The 17466-nt window shown below is 40.9% G+C and overlaps 1 protein-coding gene across 4 annotated transcripts in view; it reads left to right on the top strand.

Annotated features, from left to right (window-relative positions):
- The window catches only part of FSIP1 (fibrous sheath interacting protein 1), a 181695-nt gene that overhangs the window by 39433 nt on the left and 124796 nt on the right, over positions 1-17466 (top strand). For 3 of the 4 annotated variants that reach the window (XM_087859175.1, XM_087859176.1, XM_045816139.2), the window contains 4 exons: positions 1344-1445; positions 3813-3937; positions 7143-7253; positions 14212-14370. In XM_087859175.1, coding sequence (XP_087715301.1) covers positions 1344-1445; positions 3813-3937; positions 7143-7253; positions 14212-14370 — 497 coding nt within the window. The remainder of the gene's footprint in view (positions 1-1343; positions 1446-3812; positions 3938-7142; positions 7254-14211; positions 14371-17466) is intronic. The other variant, XM_045816132.2, reaches the window with a different exon arrangement.

Below are 17466 nucleotides of genomic sequence, written 5' to 3'. Positions count from 1 at the left end.
ATGCTTTGGTGTAAAAGTGAGTGAAACTATTAAAAAGGAATTATGGGATCAAAAATAAATATATTACCACTCGAAAAGAACTTAAACCTTTCTGTCTTTTACACAAAAGTAGCTTTTTTTTTTTTAAAGATTTTATTTATTTATTTGACAAAGATAGAGACAGCCAGCGAGAGAGGGAACACAGCAGGGGGAGTGGGAGAGGAAGAAGCAGGCTCATAGCGGAGGAGCCTGATGTGGGGCTCGATCCCATAACGCCGGGATCACGCCCTGAGCCGAAGGCAGACGCTTAACCGCTGTGCCACCCAGGCGCCCCATACACAAAAGTAGCTTAGCCCTCTGCCACCCAAGGCTTACCCCACTGATTTGCTAGATTAACTCATCAAAGATTATGCAGGATTAACGTTATAATGTCAATCCCAATGATGCTCCCTTGTTTTGAATTCCAAATTAGGGAATTGGAATCGAAACATTTCTTTTTACCCTCAGACGTTGCGTGTTTTGAATTGGGTGATATTTGTGTGTTGGGGTGAATGTATCTTCTGCCAACTTCCTTTGCCCATATCACATCCAAGAGGGTGCGTGAACCAGGTGTGTTTCAGAGATAGGTGGTGGATACTATACCATCCTCACGCCTTGTCATGTTTTTGAAGCAAAAACATTTCTGTGCCACAACCTGGCAGAGTCTCTCATGTTAAGACATAGAGACTTAAAAGAAAAGGATACTGGTTTATGTTAGCAGTTTCTTGCAGATATACGGTGGCTACCTTAGCTCACAGGAGAAAATAAAATAAATTACATTGAAACAAGAAGAGTTGAAAAAAACACAATTTCCTAATTTCTTTATGGGTATTGGCCCAAGAGCGTAAATCCCAAAGCTATCCCAAAGCAAGAAAGCTAACTGCTAAGAGTCTGCTGGTTTTCTCTTTCAAACACATGTTTTTATCTTATTGACCATATATCTGAAATCTTTATTTGGGGATGTAAAAGAAAAAAAAATACAAAGTTAGTCAGTGTGCGTGTTCTCTATATTATGAATGTTGGAATTTGGATACATTAACTCCAGGGAGTTAGTGTGGTTTTTTAGCACATACTTGTACATCCTCTTTGCATAGCAGTCCTAGGGAAATGCTTTTTGGCAGTCTTGATTTTTCTGTTTGTTTCAGTGGCTAATGTGCATAAAGGTGATTATCATTATAACCCGGAAGTGACATCTTAACAAATGTGTATGGTGGAGGGGATTGAGGAATATTGTAGAGAATGTTAGATCTTCCTTTTAAACAACTGTTCACGTAGGCAACTTTTTACTTATGTTGCGTATTGAACAAGGGATTTTTTTAAATCAGCAGATCCCTCTCGCTATGAGCATGAAGACACATTTTTCTCAGTGTTTCACACTCAAGTCCCTCCAGAAGAATATGAAAACCGTATACAGAATGCCAATCAAGGTATGTTTTAATTCGTGTGATTTTGCATATCATCACAAAATACTAGCTATATACAAATATATTCACAGATGAAATCTTTTGATGTAACTTAATCCAGAGGCAGGTGAAAGCAGGTGAAGGTTCTAGATGAAAACAAGGTTGGTCACAGGTTAATCATTGTTAAGTTAGTTGTTGAGGGTTTGTGATACCATTCTTTCTGCTTTTGGATATTTAAATTTTATATAATAAAGAGTTAAAGCAAAGCTGGTTTCAAGTAATAGAAAACTAGCTTAAGCAAAAAAGAAAATTTTTGGAAATAATCCTGGAGGTAGACAGCTTTTTTGATTCCCGAGAACATATTCTGTGGTTAATCATTGAGAGGGGACTCAATTTCAAAATTGCAGAGAAGACAACAACTGATCCAGCTTGGGTTAGGCGCCTACCCCTGGGCCAACCAACTCTTCCAACCCAGAGAGGGTCGCGGTTGATGAAGGAACGTGACAGCTCCTACTGCCAGTCACCTCCAGGGTGGAGAGGAGAGGACATTTCTAGTGAGACAGTACTGACCAGACAACCCAATGTTTTGTTACTACAATTTTAAAAACTATTATAAATGTCAATATGAATGCATTTAATTTGAGTTATTTTAATGTTGTATTGTTTAAGAGTATATGAAACTTGAAGTGAGTGAATAAACCTCATATTTCAACTTCAAAGACTATACACAACTTGGTTATAGAAGAAGTTGCATATTTTATATCTAAGGAGGCCACTCACCGAAAAAGTAACTCACACTTTAACTATTGGTAGTTGATTAAAAAATGTTATTGATTAAAGAAATAAAATCCCAATGATAAAATACAGATTGTTTTGCCTAGAAACTTGTAACTTAAATTTGAGCGAAACTTATTTCTTACTCACATTTATTTTTGTTTGAAAAGAATTTACATCCATAGACCTTACCCTCTTCCTGCTTCTTTCCAGCTGTTGTTATAAAAATATATTCTTTAATTATTAAATTCCTGTTGAATCTTTGATATTTACCTATAAATATACCAACTGACTAGCTCCCTTAATCCTTCTTATTGACATACCCTCTCTTATAAAACAAAGATAACTTTTCAGTAAACCTTGTCTGGCTTGAGCTACTGGCTGGTTTTTTTCTCTGTTGGACTTTAATGTGGCAATTGATCCTCTTTTGTAGGGTGGACTCCATTTGTCATTTAAGAAGGTTCTTCTTTATGCTTGTTTTTAGAGTTTTGAAGAAGCATACACATGATCTTGTTTTAAATGCTTTAAACGTGACTACAGTGAAAATGAGATATTTAATAAAGGGAATAAGAGTCCATAAGTATTTTTCTTACCCTTATTTTGAGCACCCAGGTTCTGAACAACTCAGAAGTTGACTCAGGCCTCTTTTCAAAGGTTGAGAAAAAATGACAAACTGAGATGAGCTCTAAGGGTTTGCACAGATGGGATGTCAAACTTCCAGGACCCTTATGCCCAGACTTTGCTTAGAAGACAGGTTTGAACAAAAAGTTACTGTTCAGAGAGGGTGATGGCATATTAATAGGACAGCAGGGAATGACTCTAGTCTTTAGGGGAAGTTTTGTTTCATATAAAGACTGAGATAAAATAATTAGTTTCATTTGAGTTTAGTTGATACACATGTTACACTAATTTCAGGTGTACAACATAGTGACTCAACAAGTTCACACATTCATCTGTGCTCACCACAAGTGTGCTCCCCTCTGTCACCACGCGACACTATTACTATACCATTGACTATATTCCTTACGCTGTGCCTTTCATCCCCGTGATTTTTTCATTCCCTAACTGAAAACCTGCATCTGCCACTGGCCTTCACCCATCCTGCCCATCTCGTCACCCTCCTGCCCTCTGGCAACCATCACTTTGCTCTCTGTATTTATAGGTATGATTCTACCTTTTGTTTCTTTATTTATCCATTTGTTTTGCTTTTTGGATTCCACCTATGAGTGAAATCACATGGTAATTGTCCTTCTCAGTCTGACTCATTTCACTGAGCTTAATACCCTCTAGGTTTATCTATGTTGTTGCAGATGGCAAGCTCTTTCTCTTTTTTATGGCTGAGTAATATTCTACTGTCTGTGTGTGTATCACATCTTCTTTTTCTGTAAGAATAAATCTCCATGCATAGTAGGTTTCTGGATTTGGAATTTAGAAGTTATTCTGTATATGTTTTATTTCTTATGTATTTTAATGATGCTTATATATTTTAATGCTTGCTTTATTTCTTATATATTTAATGTATGTATATTTAATGTATGCTTAATGTAATTTTAATTTAAAATTTTAGCATAATGGACAATTATAATTACGAAAAATTTTGAACTTTTTTAATATTAGATTTTACCTATGATGTGGGAGGAAATGAGTCATTGATTGAAGCGGAAAAGAAACCTTTCTCAGATACAGAAAAGATTGAGCTCCAGGGTAAACACAGCCAGGATTTCATTAAGCGAAACATTGAGGTATGTATTTAGAATTTAGAAATCAGAATGGGGGATTAGATGAGTTATGAAAATGAAAATAGTTGTGTTCACGGTCTTTAAATTTTTTTTTTTTTGATCATGATACATGTATATGTAATTGAAACAGCATATAACACTGAAAGAAAAGCTTTAATGGACCAGTACTTAACCTTCTTATTTTTTATTCCATCCTATCTTATTCTACCCCTTTTAAAAATGCTGGCTGCAATTCAGTATGTTTATTTCACTACCTAGAAACGAATCTGGTTCCTGCAGTTTGAAACACATTTATTTAGATAATAGCTTCAGACAATGTTTCCTAGATTTTAAATTGCATATTAGTAAAGTTGGCTTTTTAAACTAATGAGACTGAGTTTATAGCTGGTGCATTTAGAAATTTGCATGGAAAATGCTTCCTGGCAGAACTGGAAAGGCCAATGGACTGTCTGCCCCTTGCCCACTCCGGCTGAGCCTCCAGGAAGCCCGTCACTTGTCCCTTGCCTTGATTAGCTCCGTGCTTTGGGGATTCAACCTTGGTCTTACCGACCCTACAGCCTGACTTGGTATGTCCTCAAGGCAAACTAACCAAGGGCAAAGGGGCTCCTCTATTAGACCAGAATGCTGATTAATTACTTTACAGCGTGAAGTGTAGGAGCAGTGCACAGAGGCTTGTGACAAACCACCCAGGCAGTTAACAGATGAGTCACTAGGTGAGCGTGAAGTTATTCACAAGAGGAGAGAGTTAAATCATTCCTCACAGTTCAAGCCGGATGCTTCTTCCACGGTTCGCACATCATTTCCAGGCAGATTGGATTCATGGGTCAACCTGCCACTGCCAGGACGGGCCTCTGGGACTCCTGCATTTTCTCTTCACGTTCCTCTGATCTGAAGGAAACCTTCTCCAACTTGATCTATCTTTTGCACAGGCCCATGTTGATTTATTTAATTTTCCAAGAGCGGTAACATTTTTCTCATATCCAAGTTCTTGCTGACACGAGAGGAGCTCCACCATGGATTTCCCTTTTCCCCTTTTAACAATAATTGCTGACTCTTTATGCAAAGTCCTGATATGACAGCTTGAGATTTATTATTTTTATTATTTATTTATTTATTTTTAAAGATTTTATTTATTTATTTGAAAGAGAGAGCAAGAGAGAGAGAGAGCACAAGCAGGGTGAAGGACTGAGGGAGAAGCAGATTCCCAGCTGAGCAGAAAGCCTGACTCAGGGCTTGATCCCAGGATCCCCAGGATCACAACCTGAGCCAAAGGCAGATGCTTAACTGACTGAGCTGCCCAGGTGCCCCGACAGTCTTGAAATTTAAAAGCAAGTTCATTTAGGAGACAGTGGGATGTCCAGCCTGCAAGCGGGCACCTTCGTTTTGGGTCCGATGAAAGAACAATTTTGAAATGGGTGATGTTGAGAAAGACAAGAAGAGTTTCGTGTAGAAGTGTGCCCAGTGCCATATGGTGGGAAAGGGAGGGAAGCACAAGACTGGGCCGCATTGCCATGGTATGTTTGGGTGAAACACAGGACAGGCCCCTGGGTTTTCTCACGTAGATGCCAACAAGAGCAAAGGCATCACCTGGGGAGAGGAGATACCGATGGAGTATTTGGAGAATCCCAAGAAACACATCCTTGAAACAAAAACGACCTTGGCTGGCATTAGGAAGACGGGGAAAAAAGAGCAGACTGGATAGTTTTTAAGGCACAGTAATTGGCCACTGCCTTGTTTATTACGAAACAAGAATGTCTCATGACTTCTCCTGTGTGTACCGTATTTAAATGGATCCCATACACCAGAACTCAGATCATGAATGGCTGATGGAAGATTTATTTTGGAGAGTCCTGACTGAAATAAGATTGACTTATGGTTAAATGCGTACGAACAGCTTTTTGAACTTTGATAGTGATTCTGCTTCTGCAAGTGCTGTCACTGTTTTCCCCTTCTGGAGAGATGATTGGAATCGATTGGTGAAGTTCTACTTTTCACAGAGATAAATGTGATGGTAATTGCCATCTCTAAACCTATAGGAGATGGGTTTTCTATTTAGATTTATATAACTGTTACATTTATTTAAATACTGAGGAAATCCCTTCACTACGTCACAGAACAGCAAGACTCAGCTGTTTCACGTCGTGTTCATTAGCCTGTTAAAGGCAAGGTCTGAAGATAAGTTGGAAATGTCCACTTTCTCTTTTTGGTCTTAACATGCCAATTTAATTAAAATTCCCTGCATCTAAACTGTTGCCTTTGGCTTAATGAAAGGCATTTTCATGTGGTTTATGTATAATATTAAACCAAGAATATTTAACACTTCCCACATTTTATAGATGACCTGTAAGGTCAGATACTTTCAGAATTCAATGTGACAGGATACAGTAGCAAACTTGGCTTGTGAATTCTTCACTAAGTCAGCTGAAGTTATAATTCAAGATTGTCTTTTAAACAGCTTTGTGAAAACATAACTGTAGAATTACCAAATATGCATGATTGGTAATGGTGCTTCTACCAACTCATTAGAAGGATCAAAGCTGAGGAGATATACCATCAGCACAAACTTGCAAATTATGTGATAAGGCTTCAAATAATTAAAAACAAAATCACAGATCAAAAAAAAAAAGCACTGTCATTCAGCAGATCCATGTCACGTAAGAAGCAAGAAGATTCTTTCCAAATACCTCAGCAAATTGTTGTTACATTGATAAATATTATATCAAGAGAGGTTTGCAAACTGCCCACTTTATATTTTAAATAAAATGTTTGTTGAGGGGCGCTTGGGTGGCACAGCGGTTAAGCGTCTGCCTTCGGCTCAGGGCGTGATCCTGGCGTTCTGGGATCGAGCCCCACATCAGGCTCCTCCGCTATGAGCCTGCTTCTTCCTCTCCCACTCCCCCTGCTTGTGTTCCCTCTCTCGCTGGCTGTCTCTATCTCTGTTGAATGAATAAATAAAATCTTTAAAAAAAAATGTTTGTTGAAATGGCTAACGTGAGGGCCTGCTTATAGCAGGAGTATCTTTGCTTCGAGAACGGACCTACCGCAAAAATTAGCCGTAAAAGAAAACTACCTCGCAAATGAAAAATGCCTAATCTCACAGATTTTACCTTAGTGTATCTCTGCTCTAGAAGCCTCAGTTCCCATTTTTATTTTTCTGAACTATGAATTGTCTTGCGTATTTACTATTTTTTATTAATCCGTTCCGTAGTTGGCCAAGAGTTCAGGAAAGCCAGTGGTTATGATTGATAGAGAGAAGAAAAGGCTGACTGAACTTTTGAAGGACCTAGATGACAGAGATTCGGGGCTGTCCTGTCCTGAGGTATGTAAGCTCCGATATTCAATGACCTCTACACTTCTTCTTCTTCTTTTATTTATTTATCTTTTTTTGTAGTCTCAATTTTTTATTTAAATTCCAGATAACACAGAATGTCATATTAGTTTCAGGTGTAGGACTTAGTGATTCATTACTTACGTACAACACCCAACACCCGGTGCCCTCCTTAATCCCCATCACCTATTTAAACCATCCGCCACCTCCCTCCATCAACCCTCAGTGTGTTCTCTATTGTTAAGAGTCTGTTTTAGGGTTTGCCTCTCTCTTTTTTTCCCCCATGTTCATTTGTTTTGTTTCTTAAATTCCACATATGAGTGAGATCATATGGTATGTGTCTTTTTCTCACTGATTTATTTCACTCAGCATAACACTCTCTAGCTTCAACCGCTGCAAACATGCCTAATCTTGTCTGATCTTGGAAGCTAAGCAGGGTTGGGTCAAGTTAGCACTTGGATGGGAGACCTCTATGGTTCTTAATTTTTATTTTTTATCCTGTTATTGGCCCATTTGCCCAATTTGCAGTAAATTTTTAAATTATGGGACAATATTCTCTGACTTTAAAAAATCCTGGTTTACAAATCATGTTTCTTGAATTTTTCAGATTTTTTCTTGGTCAATTTGTTATTGACTGTCAGAGGATTATCTGATGTCACTATAAGAGTGACTACACGTTAACTATCACAATAATAACCCCTGCTTGTGATGTAATAGGGCTTAGTCACTGATGACATAGAAATGAGTTTCTCTGCGTCCTTTTATTTTGGACATTTCTTATTATCCCTCAGCTGGCTCCAGGATATTTTGGTGTAGTCTTCAGTAGCCCTAAAGAACCCCATCCTGCTCCTGCCCTTGAGCATCCAGGCCCCGGAAGAGTCCAAGGAGGGGAACAGTACGCAGTCCAGGGTACAAGTGCACGGGCAGGTCAGGTGAGCGTGCAGTGGCTTAGCATTGGCCCTTGTTTGCGTACTAAACTTACAGCAATAGCCTTTACTTCTACAAATGCATTCTCCTGTGTACCTTGAAGCCCCAAGCCTGTCATCTAGTTTTATTTCCCCATGTTTAATAGCGGCATGATGGAGTCAAGGCTGCTGGCATCCTGCCCCGATCCCTTTTCCCTGGTACCTTCTGGGCCTCCGTGCCCCTGCCCTGTGCCAAGGCTGCACAGCTGCCTCCTTCCCTGGAGTATGGCCACGCGCTAAATGGGAGCAGCACAGCCTAGGATCGCACCCCTCCCCACTCCCACCCCTCCCAACTCAAGATGGGCTTAGCTCTGTGATGCAGTGTGTCCTCCAGAGCTTCCCTGGGGCCTATCTGGGCTTCAGCTGAGACCACATCCTTGCCCAGTTGTGGGTTGTGTTTCCCTTGTCCTAGCCTGCTTCCCTCACACTGCTTCTCCTGAGAGCGCTCCCTCAGAAAGTCACTTGAACAAGAATCCCTGTTTCAGGTTCTGCATCTAGACCTGCCTCAGGTACGTAGGTGCAGAGGGTCGTTTCGCTGTAGGGACACAAGCTGTGCATGAGCAACAGTACCTGTTGCCAGTGGGGGAGGGTGGGCCAGTTCCTGGAGGCCCACAGCCCACCTCAGCTGGCAACTGCGAATCTCAGCCCAGGGCTGCCTGGATCCTCCAATGTGTCAAGAGAAGCTAGACATTCAGATTTTTATGGGAAATATTCCTCTTTTAAATGTTGACAACTAATTTCATTTTAAAAAGTTCTGGGTGGCTCAGTCATTAAGCGTCTGCCTTCAGCTCAGGGCGTGATCCTGGCATTCTGGGATCGAGCCCCGCATCGGGCTCCTCTGCTGGGAGCCTGCTTCTTCCTCTCCCACTCCCCTGCTTGTGTTCCCTCTCTCGCTGGCTGTCTCTCTCTTTGTCAAATGAATAAATGAAATCTTTTAAAAAAAAAAAAAAAGTTCTGTGTAGGCCAACAAATTCGTTACCTCCCACCCTCACCCCAAGCCACAGGCCAGTCTACAGAACATCACAGTCTACAACCTCAAAATATTCTTTCCCGAGAGGTTGCAGGCCCAGCGGGGGCTGTGTCTCAGAGTGTGGGAAGGTGTTGGTGTGTCTGGGGCTGGTGAGATTGCCCAGGGAGATGCCCTGACAAGGCAGAGGATAGATAGCCGGGCCTTGGAACACCTGGTGTGTTCTCTGAAGCAGGGCTGGCAAGTAGCTAAGGCAAACTGCTAACCTCCCACAGAATTTGGAAGTATTTAACTTCAGAATCTGTGGTAATTTATTTTATTAACAAAAGCTAAGATAACAGTAAGACTTTTTGTTTTTGTTTTTTTAACAGTAAGACTTAAGGGAACTGCATCTCATTCCTGGTTTTGTTATTAACTATGAAGTTAGGCAAGCTGCTAGCCACTGATTCTCTGGGTTCCAAACTATGGCATGGTAGATCTTCCTTATGTACCCAGGAATGATTTAACAGTGAATTTTTGTTATTAAATATTGCCTTTTATGTATTCTTTTTGTTAGTAGATTATTTACAAATACCATATAGCTGGGTTTTTGTTGTTGCTGTTGTGTCTTTGTTTTTTTATCTTTCGTTATTATTTCCTTATTCTTCATCTTTTAACGAGGATATTTAATTTATTCATATTTATTATGACCACTGACAGTGTTTGGACCTTTTTTTGACATCTTATTTGATATTTCATTGATTAGATTTGTTTTGTTTTCTTTCTTTCTTTCTTTCTTTCTTTCTTTCTTTCTTTCTTTCTTTTCTTTTTTTTAAGATTTTATTTATTTATTTGATGGGGAGAGAGAGCACAAGCAGGTGGAGTGGCAGGCAGAGGGAGAGGGAGAAGCAGGCTCCCTCCTGAGCAGAGAGTTGGACGTGGGGCTCAGTCCCAGAACCCTGGGATCATGACCTGAGCCAAAGGCAGATGCCCAACCGAGCCACCCAGGCGCCCCTAGATTTATTTTGTTTTCTTAACTTCACCCCCTTTTCCTCTCATGGTTTGAGGATTCAGTTCAGTATCCCATAACTGATCTGGTGCTGCTAACCCTCAATTTCTTAAAATAAAAAAATGTGCATATTTTTTCAACTTCAATAATTAGCTATTCTCTAAAATCTGGTATCTTAACAAGGCAGGACCCCAGGACCACGACCTGAGCCAAAGGCAGATGCTCAACTGACTGAGCCACCCAAGCACCCCATCTACTATATTCTTGAACCATACCAAACTTCTTCAGATTCCTCAAATTTGCTATAGTCTGTGGCACTTCTGCGTGTCTTTTTCTTTGTGGAGTGCTAACCCATCCCCCCCATCTCTGACAAATGCCTATGCAACTGAAAGAGAGTGACCAGGGTGGTGATTACGTTTTAATTCCTCAGAACTCTTGCTCTCGGGTGGTTCTTCATAGTGGCATGTTTAATTGTGAGGATGGGATATTCTCTTGAGTCTCTCTAGGATACTTAGAATTTTTAAAAGGTTTCCTTCTTTTAAAAAAAAAATATTTATTTTTGAAAAGATTACTTGTTCATTTATTTACTTGAGAGAGAGTGCAAGAGAGAGAGAGAACAAGCGAGCACAAATGGGGGAGGAGCAGAGGGAGAGGGACAAGCAGACTCCGTGCTGAGGAGGGAGCCCGATGCAGGGCTCGATCCCAGGACCCTGGGATCATGACGTGAGCTGAAGACAGACACTTAACTGACTGAGCCACCCAGGCACCCCTAATTAATTTTTTAAAGGTAATCTCTACACCCAACATGGGGCTCAAACTCACAATATGGAAATCAAGAGTTGCATGCTTCCTCCACTGAGCTAGCCAGGCGCCCCTAAAGGATTTCTTTCTATTTTGGGAATCTACACTTGCAATGGATGGCACTCCCCAAAGCCAGATGCCTCTACTGCCAAAATGAGTTTTGCATTGTATCTCGAATTACTCATACCCAAATCAGTGTTGAATGCATGGGTTTGGTTGTAGACCCTTGGTTACCAGCCTGAGCGCTCACTGTAAAGTAGGGTGGATTCTGGATTTTCTGGATTCTGTCTTGGGGAGGCAAGACTTCTGAAAGCTAGAAATTTTCAACACCTAGCAATGGTGCACTAGTTGGAAAAACATGATACCGTCTACTACATATTACATACAATCTACATATAATTTCCCACTGTGACAGAATAGCGCATGAAAAACTTTTACATTTCTGTTGAATTTAATCTGACATGCTCTTTTATTTCCAGCGTCATTAAGAAGAATTCCACTCAAACAAAAATTTAAAATTTATCGACAAACATTTAGTCATCGATTCCATTTTTTGGTGACTCATTATTTCTCATTTAGAGCGTACAGCATTTATGTCCCTTTTATTTAGGAAAAATTAACTGGAGTTTCTTATTTGTAACTATTAAATATTATTTTTTGTAATGATGTATAATAACTTTCATATGCCAACTCACACGTGTATTTAAAATGTTTATTACTGTATCATCTCCTTGTATGGACATACTACAGCCTTTTCACTTTTCCCTATTTTTAGACATTTGGACTTTTCACAATTATTCTTTACTATAAAAGACATGGCAAAAACATATGAGTTAGTGTTCTGGGTTATAAGAAACAGAGATAGACTTTGATGAAAAAAAACAGAATAAATATATTGGGAGAGTCGGATAGCCCACAGACTTGGTGGGAAGTTTGGCAGATACCAAGGAACCCAGAAACATGGCTGTAGAAACTCCTTAGGAACAGGCTGGTTAGGGGCTGCATCATTGCCACCAGACACCCCCGCGAGAAGATCACTGCTGCCACCCTCACTGCTACCAACACTGGATCCCCAAGGTTACTGCCGTCACCGTTCATTACTGCCCCACTTCCCCTGCGTCTTTGTGCCTCTGTCTTTCCCTCAAGAGTCAAAGTCCAGGGTGTTGACTTCGGACTGGCAAATTCTAGGTCGTTTGCTTGTCTTCTTGTTGCCAGTGGGTGGGCAGAAGGGGTGGCTGGTGGGAACCTGTCTCCTACTAAGGCTCATGCAGTGTTTGGTTTCACTGAAACAGGAAGGGAGATTGGATGCTGGGGTCAGGGGGAGACATGTAATTCTTGCTGCATAAGTTTTTGCAAGTATCTCTTCTGCTTACCGCCTACGGATTGATTCCTGGTATTAGAGTCATGAAACCAAAGTGTATGAAATTCTTAAACTTCCCTGCCCTCCATTTGCCCCTTTATTCTTAATATTTTTATGATTCTTCTGTCCTTGTATTACACGTTTCTCTGGGTGACCTCATCCATTCCCATGGTTCAAGGGTTTGAGCCCTATAGATATGTGGGTGTGTCCAAAATACTTATTTCCAATCTAGGTCTCTATCTTGAACTTCAGACAAATATATTTAACTACCTAACAGAAGCTGTGGACATCCTAGGGACATCTGTGAATATCAAAATGTCCCAAACAGAATTTGTCATTTTCCTCCTTGAACCTATTCTGTCTTCTGTATTCCGTCCCTTGGTCAGTATGACCGCTCTACCCCTAGTTCTCAAAATCCGCATTTTGGTTTTTATCTTTCATCCTTACTCCTCCTTTCATTCTTCCATCAAATTATCTCCGGATTCTATAAATTTTACTTCCTAAATATCTCTGGAATCTGTCCTGTGTTCTGTATTCCCAGGAAATATTGCTTAGTTCGGGTGCTCATCACTTTAGTTCTAGGTTATGGCTTTAGCTGCTTTTTAAAAAAAAAAAAAGATTTATGTATGTATTTAAGAGAGAAAGAATGCATATGCATGTGAGTCGGGGAAGGAGCAGAGGGAAAGAAAGAGAGACTCTTCAAGCAGACTCCCCAACACGGAGCTGCATCCCAGGACCCTGAGACCATGACCTGAGCCCAAATCAAAAGTCGGCTGCCCAACTGACTGAGCCGCCCAGGTGCCTGGGCTTTTGCTTAACTGGGTTTTCTGCTTCCAGTCTTGCCCTCACTAGCTCCAGTTTTATAGATTTTATTTATTTATTTTAGAGATAGAGAGTGAGAGAGAGAGAGTGAGAGAGAGTGTACGAGTGTGTGCAGGGGGAAGAGTAGAGGGAAGAGGGACAAGCCGACTCTGTGCTGAGCACAGAGCCCAACATGGGATTTGATCCCATGACCCTGAGACCATGACCTGAGCTGAAATCAAGAGTTGAATGATTAACCAACTGAGCCACCCAGGTACCCCACCAGCTCTGGTTTTAAAATGTGTAGCCAATCATATTTCCTTGATTAAGATGTGACGAAGATTGATGATTTCCTCAGGAAGCCTTCTCCAACCACTTTGTCTCTCTGCTCCTTCCTGTCCACAAAGGTTAGTTGACCCCTCCTGGTCTCCATGGCACCTTGGGCTCCCCAGCACTCTTCATACCTTGTTAAAATCTTTGCTGCCAAAAGACTGAGAACTCTTTGAGGGCAGAGCTTGTGAGATTCACACTGAATGGGCACTGTGGGTGCTCAGTACAGGATTTTTGAATGAATGTTATGAATGGGTTTTAAACCCATTATGAAACAAGTGTTAGTTGAATAAGGAGTTAGATGAGCAATTAAACTCACGAAACCCAAACAATTGCATTTATAGGCCCTCTGTTACCTTTCAGGGACAAATCTTGGAAATACCATGTCCTTATAGGGTAAACATGATTTCTTCCTATTCAATGTATCACAAACCACTTTTTCAAAATGGAGAAATGTGAGTGTTGTAGGAACCAGACTGTGAGGCCCAGAGATTTATTCCACAGGGGAAAACCCCCACAAAATGTAGGATATACTTTATACAGATTTGGCAGATAATGAAACCATAAACTATTTAATTTTTTTCTTTCACTATCCCAATGTTAATTTTGTGGATTTTTTCGGTATTGTTTTGGGTGTGTGTGTGTGTGTGATTTGAGCATTGATGTAACAATCTGAAAGGTATATTTTGGAAAAAACATAGCATGGGAATGACCCAGTGATCCTTGTTTCCTCTTAGGGCGATCAGTCTGGCTGGCTGGTCCCGGGAGAAGGATATACCCTTGCAGTCACCCAGCACCAGCAGCTTGCCGAAATTGACTCAAAGCTCCAAAAACTTTCTGCAGCCTCACCAACAACTTCCGGCTTTTCTCCAGGACTTGACACCCGGAGTGATCAGGTAGAGTTAAGTTAAGAGCACACAGACTGGTCAGGGTTGCGTGCTAAAGCTGGTTCACAGAGTCTGACAATCCCACACGTTTCTTCCATGACGACACATGCAGCGATAGTAATAGTAAAGTGTGCGTATTGTGTGTGTTTTTCTTTGGTGACTTCACTTCTTCTTCGTTTTTCTTTCAGTTGGTAATTTGCTGGGAGGGGTCACTTAGGAAATATTATTTTAATGTTATTATGTCTTTATGATTTAAGCTAATTCTTGATCATGATCAGGAAACAGGCTAGGGAAGAAAATTGATAACGCGCACATTTGTCCTTTAAGCGCTTTATTTTAACTCTTAATTCCTCTGGTTCTAGGTGTCAGCAATGGCAGCTGCTTGTCCCTTACATTGCCAGATTCTTCTTTTAATTTCACATCAAGCAGTAAAGCTCCTAACACTTAGGACTTCTGTCCTGTGAGGATTTTGAAATGAATGTGTTTCCTCTCTTGCTAGCTCTCTCAAATATTCTTTTACAATTTTCTGTGTAGAAAAACAGACGAGTAACAGCAGCTTTGTAAAAGTGAGATTCTGTTGTTCACCCCTTAGTGCTTCATGGGATCGAGCTTGGAGTCGGGTAGCAGTTTTCACCCAAAGAGAAAGCGGCTCATCTTTTGTCGTTCTGCCTCTACCAGTTTTGTAGACATTTCACCAGATCATTTTCTGTGCATCTTAGATGCATGTGATTTTTTTTTTTTTTGGTCCTAAAAAAGATTTAAAAATAACTATCCTATAGGTAATCATTCTGCTTTATCGTGAGTCTCTAAGCCATCAATTGAAGACTGGGGGATCTGGCTTTGGGCCAGTTGAAACTGCTTCAAGGGAAAAGAGGAGGGTTAAGATGTTCCAAAGAAAGTTTGGTCACTGGCAAAAACCTTTATGGAGCCATGTCGGCTTCCTTAGGTTATGTTCGCAAGGGCCAGGCACAGCTGCTTCTGAGCCCTTTACACAGCAAGCGGGGTGGTAGTGGAAACCACTCATTGCTGGATTGGGATAAAAGTTCTTGGAAAACAGAGAATTGGAGTCTCTGGCCCCACCCAAATGTACCCCAGGACTTTGACACCAGTTACGCCACTCATTTATTTATGTTACTGGGTGTTGTTTCCCAAAAGCAAGAATCCAAGATGGGGAAGTAAAATTGTTCAGGGATACTCTTTGTTCTTTTTGCGTTACAGCTTCTTTTGTTGTCGTTACTATTTTTGGATTTTAAGGGGAGTTGAGATCTCAAAGCTGAGTAATGATCTTAAAGATAAAAAATAGCTTTTTCATGGTGGTCAAATGTTATTCTTTGAGGAGAGACTGAGAATTTAGAGATTTGTTTAGCCATTAGGGCTTAAATAAAGTGACTACAGTAAGATTCTGTCATCGTCATTTAAATCACATTTTTAGAGTTCACATTTATAGTTCAGAAAAATATTTTAAAAATACTAAAAGAGAAAACCAGTATATCACTTAATTTTCACATACTGAGATTATATGGTTTTATATGAAACAACATATGGTTAGAGAGAAAAGAGAAAACTGCATTTTGGGACTCCCAATGGATGGAGAAACAGAAATGTAACATCATAGTTGATGAAAAGAAATAATTGATGGTTCTTGCATGCAAAAATAAAAAAATATCTTTTGAGCTTTTGTTCAATTTCCTCTTGGCATTTCCTCATTTCTAACTAAAACCAGCACTGCACAGTGAATTTTCAAGCCAGAAATGCTAACATGGCAAGTTATTTTGCAGATATTATTTTTGGATTGGAACCCTTTTTGGATAAATATACTGAAAAGTATGTTGGTTAAACCTTGTGTATCTGTGCAGTTGATGAATGGACTCCAATCTGTTGCTGAACCACAAATATTCATAGTGCCTATTCACATTATTTTTATTTTTAACCCTTCTGCAAACCATTAACTCATCAGTAGTTTTTCCTCCATGCTCCTTATGAAAGAATGTCTTTTAAATGGAACATGAATTTCTGTTTTTCAGCAATTGATTCCGCAATCTTAATCGAGAGCTCGCTGTGTAGGAACTGTAGGGCACTGACAGACAAGGCAGGCGAATGTAGAACCGTGGCGTCAAAAAGCCTCACTTCGACCTCTGGCTCCCCCATTTACTAGCTCTGAGGCCTTGGCATTAATTAGAAGCACCGAGACCCCGAGTTTCCTTGTCTGTACAGTAGTAATAATAATATTCTTTAGGACTCTTGTAAAGGGTGGGTGAGTTGATTGGTGTAAAGTGCTCAGCCCCGTGTCTGACACAAAACTCAACCAACGATGTTGTTGTAATAATAATAAGTGACTTAACCTTCCCTTATATGCACACAGATAACTGTGGTACAAGGCAGCATAGGTGAGCACAATAGAAAGCTATAGAAGCCGAGTGCCGTGGTGCGGGGAGACGGAGAAAGTGCATCTGGAAGGAATATCAAAAAAGTCCAGTTCCACAGTGAGGGACAGGAGGGTGACGAGGGACTAGGGAATGAGGCAGAAGGGGCCAGAGGCCCAGAGAAGACCGCCCGTATACGGCACCAGCTTGAGAACTGGTGGCCTGCAGGGCAAATTTGACTCACGCACAGGTTTCCTGTAGCGCGCAGAGGGTCTACGGTTGTTTATTTGAGCCAACATTTCAGAATTGGGTGACTTCGTATAAATGTCTGCCTTTCTAGTTTTTCTCGAGAAAGTAGAGACTCTGGCAACCTTGGACCTGAAGCTTTGCTTGGCACACTACAGGCTGCTCCGAATAGCAACCGCTGCTTTCTGTGGAGCACAGAGTCTCCCGGTTGCCACGGCGCTCACGACTCCGTACGCACTGCAGGCCCCCAGGCCTCCTGCACGCGTTTGGGTCACTTACCAGCCCCGGCGCCGGCCGTCAAAGCATCGCCGAATGCCCGCTTGTTTCGTTACAGATGCCGTGGTGGCTGGCGTCGAGTGTCCAGATTGGCATGTGGCTGCATCTCCGGCCTTCAAGCAGCTTGTAGCAACCTGGAGGACAGTCGTGGAGTGACCATACAGTGAAAGAAGTACCGTGCTATGCCAACCGATCTTACGAAGAGTAGAGAAAGTGTGGG

This window comes from Ursus americanus, chromosome 36 (genome assembly GCF_024610735.1).
Source record: "Ursus americanus isolate L20-20 chromosome 36, mUrsAme1.1.p, whole genome shotgun sequence".
Lineage (NCBI taxonomy): Eukaryota > Metazoa > Chordata > Mammalia > Carnivora > Ursidae > Ursus > Ursus americanus.
This window is presented reverse-complemented; position numbering and strand designations above follow the sequence as displayed.